The sequence below is a fragment of the Osmerus eperlanus genome, chromosome 7 (assembly GCF_963692335.1).
Source record: "Osmerus eperlanus chromosome 7, fOsmEpe2.1, whole genome shotgun sequence".
NCBI lineage: Eukaryota > Metazoa > Chordata > Actinopteri > Osmeriformes > Osmeridae > Osmerus > Osmerus eperlanus.
The window spans coordinates 2,498,602-2,513,170 of record NC_085024.1 but is presented as its reverse complement, the minus strand read 5'-3'; the positions used below and the strand labels follow the sequence as shown (position 1 = coordinate 2,513,170).

Below are 14,569 nucleotides of genomic sequence, written 5' to 3'. Positions count from 1 at the left end.
CTAGCCCAATTCCCTAACCGCTCAGCCACCTGACTCCTCACCCACCTCACCTGTACCACATGTGTCCTCTGTGTGGCTCAGGAGCTGGAGAAGGAGAGGACAGACCTCATGGAGGACGTGACGTCTAACAAGCGTAAGATGAAGGAGCTGGAGGACAACCTCCTGTACCGCCTCACCAGCACACAGGGCTCCCTGGTGGACGACGAGAGCCTGATCGTCGTCCTGGGCAACACCAAGCGCACCGCCGAGGACGTGACGCAGAAGCTGCAGATCGCGGCCGAGACGGAGGTCCAGATCAACAGCGCTCGGGAGGAATACCGGCCCGGTACGATGTCTGTCCAGGACAGGAAGTCCAAACATATCAGAACTACCCTCTAGCTAACAGGCTAGCCACAAGGATAGTAAAACTACACTCTAGCTAACATGCTAGGTATAAGGATATTAAGACTACATTCTAGCTAACAGGCTAGGGACAAGGATAGTAAGACTAAACTATAATTTAGCGAAACCTTTTAGCTAACAGGCAAAGTACAAGCATAGGAAAACTACCCTCTCGCTACAGACAAGGTACATAGGCAGAAACAGCACAGTGGTAGAGCACTTGACTGTAGATTAAGAGGTCACAGGTTCAGATTCCCCTTTACTGTACATTGCTTTGGAAATAAATGTCTGCTAAATGTATACATAACAAAACCATTGCATTAATAAGTATAGTAACCCTAATAGACAAGGATACCAATTCAGTATTACACTACACATGGCTGTTTTCATCTCATATGAGAACGCAAAAACAGTAAATTAATGTTGCTTTAAAGTCCTTACATTTTTTATAATTCCAATTAGTTTCATGTGGAAATTATCCGCCACAATTATGTTTAGCGTCCAATGTGTGTTCTGTGCAGTGGCCACCAGGGGCAGCATACTATACTTCCTCATCACCGAGATGAGCATGGTGAACGTGATGTACCAAACCTCGCTCAGACAGTTCCTGGGTCTGTTTGACCTCTCTCTGGCCAGGTAAGGCTCTTCCACAACCTAACAAAACCTAATAAGACAATATTTGGTTCAGCTCCGTTTTTACTGTGTTTCATGTATAGACTAGTCTTTGAACTATGACCTGCACACACCACCACAAAATCAGTGGAGATATTTGGGGCGGTGCTTAGATTTACCTGCTGTGCTGATTCATGTGGGGAACATGCCCTGGATGGTACTCTGGCCTTTCATGTACTCACAGTTTGTGTGTTAGTCGGACATAAAGGGCCAAATATATTGCATGCTGATGATAGCAGCCAGAGACCTGACTGCTCTCTCCATACAGGTCATCGAAGAGTCCAATCACAAGCAAAAGGATCGGCAACATCATCGAGTGCATGACCTTCGAGGTCCACAAGTACGCTGCCAGGGGGCTGTACGAGGAGCACAAGTTCCTGTTCACCCTGCTGCTCACGCTCAAGATCGACATGCAGAGCAACCGCGTCAAACACGAGGACTTCCTCACGCTCATTAAAGGTCGGACGTCCTTTTTCTCTTTCCGTCCCTCATTTGTTTCACACAAACTCCCACTTGGCTCCTCCCCTCGCAACCCTGTCCCTCACTTGACTCCTCCCCTCGCAACCCCATCCCTCACTTGACTCCTCCCCTCGCAACCCCATCCCTCAATTGTCTCCTCCCCTCGCAACCCCATCCCTCACTTGGCTCCTCCCCTCGCAACCCCATCTCTTACTTGGCTCATCCCCTCACAACCCCATCCCTCACTTGACTCCTCCCCTCACAACCCCATCCCTCACTTCAACCATGGGCCCATTCTTGTGATTCCCATTCTGTGTACTCAGACAGACTGCCCTGACCCTGTGCCGTATCCAGGAAGCGCTTCTCTAACCTTGTGCTGTATCCAGGAAGCGCTTCTCTAACCCTGTGCTGTATCCAGGAAGCGCTTCTCTAACCCTGTGCTGTATCCAGGGGGTGCTTCTCTGGACCTGAAGGCTTGTCCTGTAAAGCCAGCTAAGTGGATCCTGGACATGACCTGGCTGAACCTGGTGGAACTGAGCAAGCTCTGGCAGTTCTCTGACATCCTGGATCAGGTAGCTAATGTGGCTAATGCTACATTACTGCCTTTCACTAACATCTACACTCTAGTTACACAGCTGCTCTAACCCTTTTTACAAGCAATGTCACAGAGGGCTTCAAATACAGCCCGGGAAAAAATTGAGAGACCACTTTTTCTTTCAATATAAAAAAAGTTGAAAAGACTTCCGTTCTTCACACAAACTTGTCCAAGTGTCAGAATGAGTCAATTGCTACAAACACATACTGTAAACACACATACGTACACTCATTTAATCCTAGATAACCTTCAGATTCAGAGAAATAAATACCTTGAACAACAAAGGAACAGCTGATTTACTGTGTGTGTGCATGTACGTGTGTGTGTGTGTGTGTGTGTGTGCAGATCAGCCGTAATGAGAAGCAGTGGAAGGCCTGGTTTGATAAGGAGGCCCCAGAGGAGGAGGTGGTTCCTAACTCGTATGACCAGACGTTGGACTGCTTCCGTAGACTGCTGCTCATACGCTCCTGGTGCCCCGACCGCACCATCGCTCAGGTAGGCCTCACTTGACCTCACCTGACCTCACCTGCCCTCAACTGACCTCACTATAGCACAGGTAGGCCTCACCTGCCCTCACCTGACCTCACCTGACCTCACCTGACCTAACCTGCCCTCACTTGACCACACCATCGCTCAGGTAGGCCTTACCTGCCCTCACCTGACCTCACCTGCCCTCACCTGACCTCACCTGACCGCACCATCGGTCAGGTAGGCCTCACCTGCCCTCACCTGACCTCACTATAGCACAGGTAGACCTCACCTGACCTCACTATAGCACATGTAGACCTCACCTGACCTCACTATAGCACAGGTAGACCTCACCTGACCTCACTATAGCACAGGTAGACCTCACCTTCCCTCATCTGACCTCACTATAGCACAAGTAGACCTCACCTGACCTCACTATAGCACAGGTAGACCTCACCTGACCTCACTATAGCACAGGTAGACCTCACCTGCCCTTACCTGACCTCACTATAGCATAGGTAGACCTCACCTGACCTCACTATAGCACAGGTAGACCTCACCTGACCTCACTATAGCACAGGTTGACCTCACCTGACCTCACTATAGCACAGGTTGACCTCACCTGACCTCACTATAGCACATGTTGACCTCACCTGACCTCACCATAGCACAGGTAGACCTCACCTGACCTCACTATAGCACAGGTTGACCTCACCTGACCTCACTATAGCACATGTTGACCTCACCTGACCTCACTATAGCACATGTTGACCTCACCTGACCTCACCATAGCACAGGTAGACCTCACCTGACCTCACTATAGCACAGGTTGACCTCACCTGACCTCACTATAGCACATGTTGACCTCACCTGACCTCACTATAGCACATGTTGACCTCACCTGACCTCACCATAGCACAGGTAGACCTCACCTGACCTCACTATAGCACAGGTTGACCTCACCTGACCTCACTATAGCACATGTTGACCTCACCTGACCTCACTATAGCACATGTTGACCTCACCTGACCTCACCATAGCACAGGTAGACCTCACCTGACCTCACTATAGCACAGGTTGACCTCACCTGACCTCACTATAGCACATGTTGACCTCACCTGACCTCACCATAGCACAGGTAGACCTCACCTGACCTCACTATAGCACAGGTTGACCTCACCTGACCTCACTATAGCACATGTTGACCTCACCTGACCTCACTATAGCACATGTTGACCTCACCTGACCTCACCATAGCACAGGTAGACCTCACCTGACCTCACTATAGCACATGTTGACCTCACCTGACCTCACCATAGCACAGGTAGTAGACATATCGTTTTGATTGCCGCCCCCCACCCCCCCCGTCCCAGGCCAGGAAGTACATTGTGGACTCCATGGGTGAGCGCTACGCCGAGGGGGTGATCCTGGACCTGGAGAGGACGTGGGAGGAGTCAGACCCCCGCTCTCCCCTTGTCTGCTTCCTGTCCATGGGCTCCGACCCCACAGACTCCATCACGGCCCTGGGCAAAAGGCTGAAGATGGACACGCGCTATGTGTCCATGGGGCAGGGCCAGGAGGTGCACGCCCGCAAGCTCCTGCAGCAGACCATGGTCAACGTGAGTAGAGGAGGAGTGGAACTAGGGAGATCCTGCTGTGTGTACGCACTGGAGCTCTGGAGGAGAGGAACTAGGGAGATCCTGCTGTGTGTACGCACTGGAGCTCTGGAGGAGAGGAACTAGGGAGATCCTGCTGTGTGTACGCACTGGAGCTCTGGAGGAGAGGAACTAGGGAGATCCTGCTGTGTGTACGCACTGGAGCTCTGGAGACAAGCGTCTCCTGACGGAGTTAAATGGATGCGTTGTGTGTGCGGGGCATAGCTTTCGTTATACGCTTTTTGAAAACGTCCAATCTGTTCCCATCAGATTTTTTTTATTAAGAATGTTATATTTCATGACTGCAGTGATTAAAAAAAGCTGTCGCCAACCATATTTGAAAACAAACCTCACTGTGCTGTAACATACCTTCAGGTGGAGCAGGCAGGTACAGTGCTGTAGCATACCTTCAGGTGGAGCAGGCAGGTACAGGGCTGTAGCATACCTTCAGGTGGAGCAGGCAGGTACAGGGCTGTAGCATACCTTCAGGTGGAGCAGGCAGGTACAGTGCTGTAGCATACCTTCAGGTGGAGCAGGCAGGTACAGGGCTGTAACATACCTTCAGGTGGAGCAGGCAGGTACAGTGCTGTAGCATACCTTCAGGTGGAGCAGGCAGGTACAGTGCTGTAGCATACCTTCAGGTGGAGCAGGCAGGTACAGTGCTGTAGCATACCTTCAGGTGGAGCAGGCAGGTACAGGGCTGTAGCATACCTTCAGGTGGAGCAGGCAGGTACAGTGCTGTAGCATACCTTCAGGTGGAGCAGGCAGGTACAGGGCTGCCAGCAAGTCAACGTGTGTTTGTGGGTAGACGGGGGCTGCTGTGCTTCTATAAGTACTGTTTATATGTTATATTTATATGTCACTTTAGATTAAAACATCTGCCACATGAATACAATGTAAATGAGTAGAAACTCTTTTGTAATACTTCTAATTAAAGTGAACACGCGAGGCTGAGAATGTGTCTCTGACACTAAACTTCAGAGCTTTTATGCATGAAAATAAGTTTGTACTTACAGTATACTGTGAAAGTATACTTTTAGTATAACATTCTTGACAACTTTAATACATGCATTTGTACATACAGTAAGCTTTGAAAGTAAACTTGAAGTATAATATCTTCTGTCTTGGGAGTTGAGGGAATGTTAACACAGGGGTCCTCGTCCCTTAACGACGTCAGTGCTGCTGTGCGTCTGCAGGGCGGCTGGGCTCTGCTGCAGAACTGTCACCTGGGCCTGGACTTCTTGGACGAGCTGATGGACACCATCACGGAGACGGACTCCGTCCACGACAGCTTCCGCCTCTGGATGACCACGGAGGTCCACAAGCACTTCCCCATCACACTCCTGCAGATGTCAATCAAGTTCACCAACGAACCACCGCAGGGCCTGAAGGCGGGGCTTAAAAGGACGTATGGAGGTGAGGCATGATCGCACGCACGCTGTTGGAAAACATCTCACACTCAGAGCTGAAGCTTCAGTAGAAAACATCTCACTCAGAGCTGAAGCTTCAGTAGAATAGATTAGATGTATACAATCTATTCAGATATATGTATTCAATCCATTCAAATTGAATACATTTCTAATAATGATAATATTATGATGATGAGAATCTCTAAGGACATCCCTAACCCTAGCAAGCACAGCAGCTTTGTTATGTATCATTACTGTGCTGTGGATCACGCAGAATGTCCAAGTACTACATTCACTTTACTTTCACACACCTGCCTCTCCCCCTCTGAGTCCTGTCTGCCTCTCCCCCTCTGACCCATGCCTGCCTCCCCCCCTCTGACCCATACCTGCCTCTCCCCCTCTGACTCATGCCTGCCTCTCCCCCTCTGACCCATACCTGCCTCCCCCTCTGACCCATACCTGCCTCCCCCTCTGACCCATACCTGCCTCCCCCCCTCTGACCCATGCCTGCCTCCCCCTCTGACCCATACCTGCCTCCCCCTCTGACCCATGCCTGCCTCCCCCTCTGACCCATACCTGCCTCCCCCTCTGACCCATACCTGCCTCCCCCTCTGACCCATGTCTGCCTCCCCCCCTCTGACCCATACCTGCCTCTCCCCCTCTGACCCATACCTGCCTCCCCCCCTCTGACCCATACCTGCCTCTCCCCCTCTGACCCATGCCTTCCTCTCCCCCTCTGACCCATACCTGCCTCTCCCCCTCTGACCCATACCTGCCTCTCCCCCTCTGACCCATGCCTGCCTCCCCCTCTGACCCATTCCTGCCTCCCCCTCTGACCCATACCTGCCTCCCCCTCTGACCCATACCTGCCTCCCCCTCTGACCCATGCCTGCCTCTCCCCCTCTGACCCATACCTGCCTCCCCCTCTGACCCATACCTGCCTCCCCCTCTGACCCATACCTGCCTCCCCCTCTGACCCATACCTGCCTCCCCCTCTGACCCATACCTGCCTCCCCCTCTGACCCATACCTGCCTCCCCCTCTGACCCATGCCTGCCTCCCCCTCTGACCCATACCTGCCTCCCCCTCTGACCCATACCTGCCTCCCCCTCTGACCCATACCTGCCTCCCCCTCTGACCCATACCTGCCTCCCCCTCTGACCCATGCCTGCCTCTCCCCCTCTGACCCATACCTGCCTCCCCCTCTGACCCATACCTGCCTCCCCCTCTGACCCATACCTGCCTCCCCCTCTGACCCATGCCTGCCTCTCCCCCTCTGACCCATACCTGCCTCCCCCTCTGACCCATGCCTGCCTCCCCCTCTGACCCATACCTGCCTCTCCCCCTCTGACCCATACCTGCCTCCCCCTCTGACCCATACCTGCCTCCCCCTCTGACCCATGCCTTCCTCTCCCCCTCTGACCCATACCTGCCTCCCCCTCTGACCCATACCTGCCTCCCCCTCTGACCCATACCTGCCTCCCCCTCTGACCCATGCCTGCCTCTCCCCCTCTGACCCATACCTGCCTCCCCCTCTGACCCATACCTGCCTCCCCCTCTGACCCATGCCTGCCTCCCCCTCTGACCCATACCTGCCTCTCCCCCTCTGACCCATGCCTTCCTCTCCCCCTCTGACCCATACCTGCCTCCCCCTCTGACCCATACCTGCCTCCCCCTCTGACCCATACCTGCCTCCCCCTCTGACCCATGCCTGCCTCCCCCTCTGACCCATACCTGCCTCCCCCTCTGACCCATACCTGCCTCCCCCTCTGACCCATACCTGCCTCCCCCTCTGACCCATACCTGCCTCCCCCCCTCTGACCCATGCCTGCCTCCCCCTCTGACCCATACCTGCCTCCCCCTCTGACCCATGCCTGCCTCCCCCTCTGACCCATACCTGCCTCCCCCTCTGACCCATACCTGCCTCCCCCTCTGACCCATGCCTGCCTCCCCCTCTGACCCATACCTGCCTCCCCCTCTGACCCATACCTGCCTCCCCCTCTGACCCATGCCTGCCTCTCCCCCTCTGACCCATGCCTGCCTCCCCCCCTCTGACCCATACCTGCCTCTCCCCCTCTGACTCATGCCTGCCTCTCCCCCTCTGACCCATACCTGCCTCTCCCCCTCTGACTCATGCCTGCCTCTCCCCCTCTGACCCATGCCTGCCTCTCCCCCTCTGACCCATGCCTGCCTCCCCTTCTGACCCATGCCTTCCTCTCCCCCTCTGACCCATGCCTGCCTCCCCCTCTGACCCATGCCTGCCTCTCCCCCTCTGACCCATACCTGCCTCCCCCTCTGACCCATACCTGCCTCTCCCCCTCTGACCCATGCCTGCCTCCCCCTCTGACCCATGCCTGCCTCCCCCTCTGACCCATGCCTGCCTCCCCCTCTGACCCATGCCTGCCTCCCCCTCTGACCCATGCCTGCCTCCCCCTCTGACCCATGCCTGCCTCCCCCTCTGACCCATACCTGCCTCCCCCTCTGACCCATACCTGCCTCCCCCTCTGACCCATGCCTGCCTCCCCCTCTGACCCATACCTGCCTCCCCCTCTGACCCATGCCTGCCTCCCCCTCTGACCCATACCTGCCTCCCCCTCTGACCCATACCTGCCTCCCCCTCTGACCCATGCCTGCCTCCCCCTCTGACCCATACCTGCCTCCCCCTCTGACCCATACCTGCCTCCCCCTCTGACCCATGCCTTCCTTTCCCCCTCTGACCCATGCCTGCCTCCCCCTCTGACCCATACCTGCCTCCCCCTCTGACCCATACCTGCCTCCCCCTCTGACCCATGCCTTCCTTTCCCCCTCTGACCCATACCTGCCTCCCCCTCTGACCCATGCCTTCCTTTCCCCCTCTGACCCATGCCTTCCTCTCCCCCTCTGACCCATGCCTGCCTCTCCCCCTCTGACCCATACCTGCCTCTCCCCCTCTGACTCATGCCTGCCTCTCCCCCTCTGACCCATACCTGCCTCTCCCCCTCTGACTCATGCCTGCCTCTCCCCCTCTGACCCATGCCTGCCTCCCCCTCTGACCCATGCCTGCCTCTCCCCCTCTGACCCATGCCTGCCTCCCCCTCTGACCCATGCCTGCCTCTCCCCCTCTGACCCATACCTGCCTCCCCCTCTGACCCATACCTGCCTCCCCCTCTGACCCATGCCTGCCTCCCCCTCTGACCCATACCTGCCTTCCCCTCTGACCCATACCTGCCTCCCCCCCTCTGACCCATACCTGCCTCCCCCTCTGACCCATGCCTGCCTCCCCCTCTGACCCATGCCTGCCTCCCCCTCTGACCCATGCCTGCCTCCCCCTCTGACCCATGCCTTCCTCTCCCCCTCTGACCCATGCCTGCCTCCCCCTCTGACCCATGCCTTCCTTTCCCCCTCTGACTCATGCCTGCCTCTCCCCCTCTGACCCATACCTGCCTCTCCCCCTCTGACTCATGCCTGCCTCTCCCCCTCTGACCCATGCCTGCCTCTCCCCCTCTGACCCATGCCTGCCTCCCCCTCTGACCCATGCCTGCCTCTCCCCCTCTGACCCATGCCTGCCTCTCCCCCTCTGACCCATGCCTGCCTCCCCCTCTGACCCATGCCTGCATCTCCCCCTCTGACCCATGCCTGCCTCTCCCCCTCTGACCCATGCCTGCCTCCCCCCCTCTGACCCATGCCTGCCTCTCCCCCTCTGACCCATGCCTGCCTCTCCCCCTCTGACCCATGCCTTCCTCTCCCCCTCTGACCCATGCCTGCCTTTCCCCCTCTGACTCATGCCTGCCTCTCCCCCTCTGACCCATACCTGCCTCTCCCCCTCTGACTCATGCCTGCCTCTCCCCCTCTGACCCATGCCTGCCTCTCCCCCTCTGACCCGTACCTGCCTCTCCCAGGCATCAGCCAGGACCTGCTGGACGTCAGCAACATGCTGCAGTGGAGGCCCATGCTGTACGCCGTGGCCTTCCTCCACTCCACCGTGCAGGAGAGGAGGAAGTATGGCTCGCTGGGCTGGAACATCCCCTACGAGTTCAACCAGGCCGACTTCAACGCCACCGTCCAGTTTGTGCAGAACCACCTGGACGACATGGACATCAAAAAGGTTCAACCAAGGGAATGGGGTTTTTCTCAGATGTGGGGTGGCTGTTCTTCATAACTGAGGATGCGGTCGTTAAGTTAGATTCTCTCAATGAAAACAGTGTGTGTGTGTGTGTGGGGGGGGTGGGGGCAGATTAACTGTGTTGTGTGTTGTATGTGTGGAGGTGTGTTGTGTGTGTGGAGGTGTGTTGTATGTGTGGAGGTGTGTTGTGTGTGTGTGGAGGTGTGTTGTGTGTGTGGAGGTGTGTTGTGTATGTGGAGGTGTGTTGTGTGTTGTATGTGTGGAGGTGTGTTGTGTGTGTTGAGGTGTGTTGTGTGTGTGGAGGTGTGTTGTGTGTTGTGTGTGTGGAGGTGTGTCGTGTGTGTGGAGGTGTGTCGTGTGTGTGGAGGTGTGTTGTGTGTGTGGAGGTGTGTTGTGTGTGTGGAGGTGTGCAGTGTGTGTGGAGGTGTGTAGTGTGTGTGGAGGTGTGTAGTGTGTGTGGAGGTGTGTAGTGTGTGTGGAGGTGTGTAGTGTGTGTGGAGGTGTGTTGTGTGTGTAGTGTATGTAGTCTGACGTGGTGTGGCTGCGTCTCCATGTGTGTAGTGTGTGTGGAAGTGTGTACTGTGTGTAGTGTGTGTAGTCTGACGTGGTGTGGCTGCGTCTCCATGTGTGTAGTGTGTGTGGAAGTGTGTACTGTGTGTAGTGTGTGTAGTCTGACGTGGTGTGGCTGCGTCTCCATGTGTGTAGTGTGTGTGGAAGTGTGTACTGTGTGTAGTGTGTGTAGTCTGACGTGGTGTGGCTGCGTCTCCATGTGTGTAGTGTGTGTGGAGGTGTGCAGTGTGTGTGTGGAGGTGTGTTGTGTGTGTGGAGGTGTGTTGTGTGTGGAGGTGTGTAGTGTGTGTGGATGTGTGTTGTGTGTGTGGAGGTGTGTACTGTGTGTAGTGTGTGTAGTCTGACGTGGTGTGGCTGCGTCTCCAGGGCGTGTCCTGGCACACAGTGCGCTACATGATCGGGGAGATCCAGTATGGCGGCCGAGTGACAGACGACTATGACAAGCGCCTCCTCAACACCTTCGCCAAGGTCTGGTTCAGCGAGAACATGTTCACGCCCGACTTCCACTTCTACAAAGGCTACAGCATACCCAGGTGTACCAACGTGGACCTGTATCTCCAGCACATTCAGGTGGGTGGGGGGGGGTGTGGGTGGGTGGGGGGGGGGGGGTTGGGTGGGTGGGTGTGGGTGGGTGGTGTGTGGGTGGGGGGGGGGTGTGGGTGGGTGGGTGGGGGGGTGGGGGTGGGTGGGTTGTTTGTGTGTGGGGGGTGTGTGGGTGGGGGGGGGGTGTGGGTGGGTGGGGGGGGGGTGTGGGTGGGTGGTGTGTGGGTGGGGGGGGTGTGGGTGGGTGGGTGGGTGGCTGGGTGGTGTGTGTGTGTGTGGGTGGTGTGTGGGTGGGTGTTGGCAGGAGACTGCTGTGTTGGACTCAAAACACAAATGTGTTATAAGCCTATCCAGCTAACTATAGCACCATAGAATATGAAAATGTGTATAGGGTATATGGTATATGATTGTTGCATAATATATAACTTCTAAGCATATGCGTGCCTCTTTGGTTGCCTGCAGCATGCTTTCGTGTGTGTGTGTGTGTGTGTGTGTGTGTGTGTGTGTGTACAGAATTAGTGTTGGTGAAGGTAGTTTAGTGTTCCGGAAACTGCAGTGTATTTGAGGCTTGTTCTGTTTTTAGATAGGGCTCATTAGAGGTGCAAGCCACACAGGCAGACACTCATTTGACGAGCTTAGCTCTGGGAAACGACTGCAACCATCGCCCTGGGCTCCCAGCATGTGTCTTTGTGCTTTCAAGGGGCAAAGAAGACAATTATAATCAAATAATATCCCTTCAAGAATTAACTGCAATGAATATGAATAAACAAGCAGAGAAAATAGTCAGACCCGATAGTTATAATTTTTTTGCATCCAGTTAAGACAAACTGAGGTGGCTTGTAATCTAAGTGGAACAGATTACATCCCTGTTCCAGCAGGAGTTCTCAGTGTCTAGTTTGTTTGTAAATGTCTACTTGTCTGCACTGTCGGGGAAGCCTTAAAGTCACGCGTTCCATTGCAAACGACCGGATTTCATTTCACACAAAACCCCCATGCTGTATCCTCAGGGCCTGCCAGCGTACGACACCCCCGAGGTGTTCGGCCTGCACCCCAACGCCGACATCACCTACCAGAGCAAGCTGGCCAAGGACGTGCTGGACACCATCCTGAGCATCCAGCCCAAGGACAGCTCCAGCGGCGATGGGGAGACGCGCGAGGCCATCGTGGCCCGCTTGGCCGACGACATGCTGGACAAGCTGCCCCCGGACTACGTCCCCTTTGAGGTGAGCGGGAGGTCATCAGGGGGGGTTTTCTGGGTTCCTTTGCTCGGATTTCCGTTCAAAGTCGTTTCGCTTGTGTGTTGTGATAAGTCTAGTTTAGATTTGGGAACTATTTTGGAAGATTTCATTTGTAAAATATAGTTTTTAAACATACAAGGTTGCATGGCTGTGTTCCATAACTGTGTTCCTTATGTAGGTTCCATATCTGGGTTCCGAAACTTGGGTTCCTTACCTGGGTGTCATATCCTGCAGTGGGTGTGTCACATCCTACAGTGGGTGTGTCACATCCTGGAGTGGGTGTGTCACATCCTGCAGTGAGTGTGTCACATCCTACAGTGGGTGTGTCACATCCTACAGTGGGTGTGTGTCACATCCTGCAGTGGGTGTGTGTCACATCCTGCAGTGGGTGTGTGTCACATCCTGCAGTGGGTGTGTCACATCCTACAGTGGATGTGTCACATCCTGCAGTGGGTGTGTCACATCCTGCAGTGGGTGTGTACTGTGTGGATGTGTGTGTGTGGTTCATCCAGATGAAGCGTTGTGTTGTCAGGTGAGAGACAGGCTGGTGAAGATGGGCCCCTTCCAGCCAATGAACATCTTCCTGCGGCAGGAGATCGACCGCATGCAGCGTGTCATTGTCCTGGTCCGCAGCACTCTGACAGACCTCAAGCTGGCCATCGACGGGACCATCATCATGAGCGAGAACCTCCGAGATGCTCTGGACTGCATGTACGATGCACGCATCCCTGCTCGCTGGAAGAAGGTCAGGCTGTCCTCACACAACACGGTCTCACACGTGTGTGTGTGTTCAGAGAGAGAGAGAGTGTGTGTGTTCAGAGAGAGAGAGAGTGTGTGTGTTCAGAGAGAGAGTGTGTGTGTGTTCAGAGAGAGAGAGAGTGTGTGTGTGTTCAGAGAGAGAGAGAGTGTGTGTGTTCAGAGAGAGAGAGAGTGTGTGTGTTCAGAGAGAGAGTGTGTGTGTGTTCAGAGAGAGAGAGAGTGTGTGTGTTCAGAGAGAGAGAGTGTGTGTGTGTTCAGAGAGAGAGAGTGTGTGTGTGTTCAGAGAGAGAGTGTGTGTGTGTTCAGAGAGAGAGAGAGTGTGTGTTCAGAGAGAGAGAGAGTGTGTGTGTGTTCAGAGAGAGAGAGAGTGTGTGTGTTCAGAGAGAGAGAGAGTGTGTGTGTTCAGAGAGAGAGAGTGTGTGTGTGTTCAGAGAGTGTGTGTGTGTTCAGAGAGAGAGAGTGTGTGTGTGTTCAGAGAGAGAGTGTGTGTGTGTGTTCAGAGAGAGAGCGTGTGTGTGTGTGTTCAGAGAGAGAGTGTGTGTGTGTTCAGAGAGAGAGTGTGTGTGTGTTCAGAGAGAGAGAGTGTGTGTGTGTTCAGAGAGAGAGTGTGTGTGTGTGTTCAGAGAGAGAGCGTGTGTGTGTGTGTTCAGAGAGAGAGAGTGTGTGTGTGTTCAGAGAGAGAGAGTGTGTGTGTGTTCAGAGAGAGAGTGTGTGTTCAGAGAGAGAGAGTGTGTGTGTTCAGAGAGAGAGAGTGTGTGTGTTCAGAGAGAGAGAGTGTGTGTGTGCGTTCAGAGAGAGAGAGTGTGCGTTCAGAGAGAGAGAGTGTGTGTGTGCGTTCAGAGAGAGAGTGTGTGTGCGTTCAGAGAGAGAGTGTGTGTGTGTGCGTTCAGAGAGAGAGTGTGTATGTGTGCGTTTAGAGAGAGAGAGTGTGTGTGTGTATCCTGTCGTCATAGAAGTTCACGGTTGCATGGTCGGACAGCGCAGCAAATTTGTGTTGTCTATCCAGCATCTGACACATAACGTGAACATCATTGAAATAACATCTCAGTTCTCACCAGCCCTCAGGCAGTCTGGAAAATAATATGTTTATCAGACAGATGGCAAGAAGTTTGACATCCCGTTAAACTGTCGAGGCAAAAAAAAAATATTCAATCAGCGGGGGTAAAAACGATCCAAAAGTCGATGGGGATTATTAGAAAGAAACCAGAATGTTGAGGTTGCCCTGGCTGTTCTAGAACTCACTATTGAGTTCCGGGCCTTGGCTCTGCGGTGCATGAGTGAGCAGGTCTGAGCGTGCACCTGTGGCCTGTGTTCCAGGCGTCGTGGGCCTCCAGTACCCTGGGGTTCTGGTTCACAGAGCTGCTGGAGAGGAACCGACAGTTCCAGGCGTGGGTCTTTGAGGGGCGTCCCAACTGCTTCTGGATGACCGGCTTCTTTAACCCCCAGGGCTTCCTGACAGCCATGAGACAGGTAGGAGGCCAGCGCTTCCCCTTCACTGAGGAGGAGAGGCAGGTCCTCCTACAACACAGTCCTTTAATAGACTAGACTCTGTTTAGTTCAAAAAGGCACTTTTCATGCTTGCATGCTTGATGTTGGGGCAGGGGGGGGCGGGCATGTACTGTAAAAGTTCAATGAGTTTTTAGTGAGGTCATCAGTCAGGGTCTGGATGAAGGAGTTATCCACGTCCAAGCTAAACTGTCTGACCTCTTCTAAACTGTC

At 54.4% G+C, this 14,569-nt stretch overlaps 1 protein-coding gene across 1 annotated transcript in view; it reads left to right on the top strand.

Moving 5' to 3' along the window:
* The window catches only part of dnah5 (dynein, axonemal, heavy chain 5), a 91,665-nt gene that overhangs the window by 75,347 nt on the left and 1,749 nt on the right, over nucleotides 1–14,569 (top strand). The window contains exons 67-78 of the mRNA XM_062466486.1: nucleotides 82–325; nucleotides 903–1,017; nucleotides 1,322–1,512; nucleotides 1,963–2,084; nucleotides 2,453–2,602; nucleotides 3,949–4,194; nucleotides 5,427–5,646; nucleotides 9,517–9,722; nucleotides 10,677–10,880; nucleotides 11,861–12,076; nucleotides 12,624–12,836; nucleotides 14,168–14,320. Of these exons, the coding sequence (XP_062322470.1) occupies nucleotides 82–325; nucleotides 903–1,017; nucleotides 1,322–1,512; nucleotides 1,963–2,084; nucleotides 2,453–2,602; nucleotides 3,949–4,194; nucleotides 5,427–5,646; nucleotides 9,517–9,722; nucleotides 10,677–10,880; nucleotides 11,861–12,076; nucleotides 12,624–12,836; nucleotides 14,168–14,320 (2,280 nt within the window). The remainder of the gene's footprint in view (nucleotides 1–81; nucleotides 326–902; nucleotides 1,018–1,321; nucleotides 1,513–1,962; nucleotides 2,085–2,452; nucleotides 2,603–3,948; nucleotides 4,195–5,426; nucleotides 5,647–9,516; nucleotides 9,723–10,676; nucleotides 10,881–11,860; nucleotides 12,077–12,623; nucleotides 12,837–14,167; nucleotides 14,321–14,569) is intronic.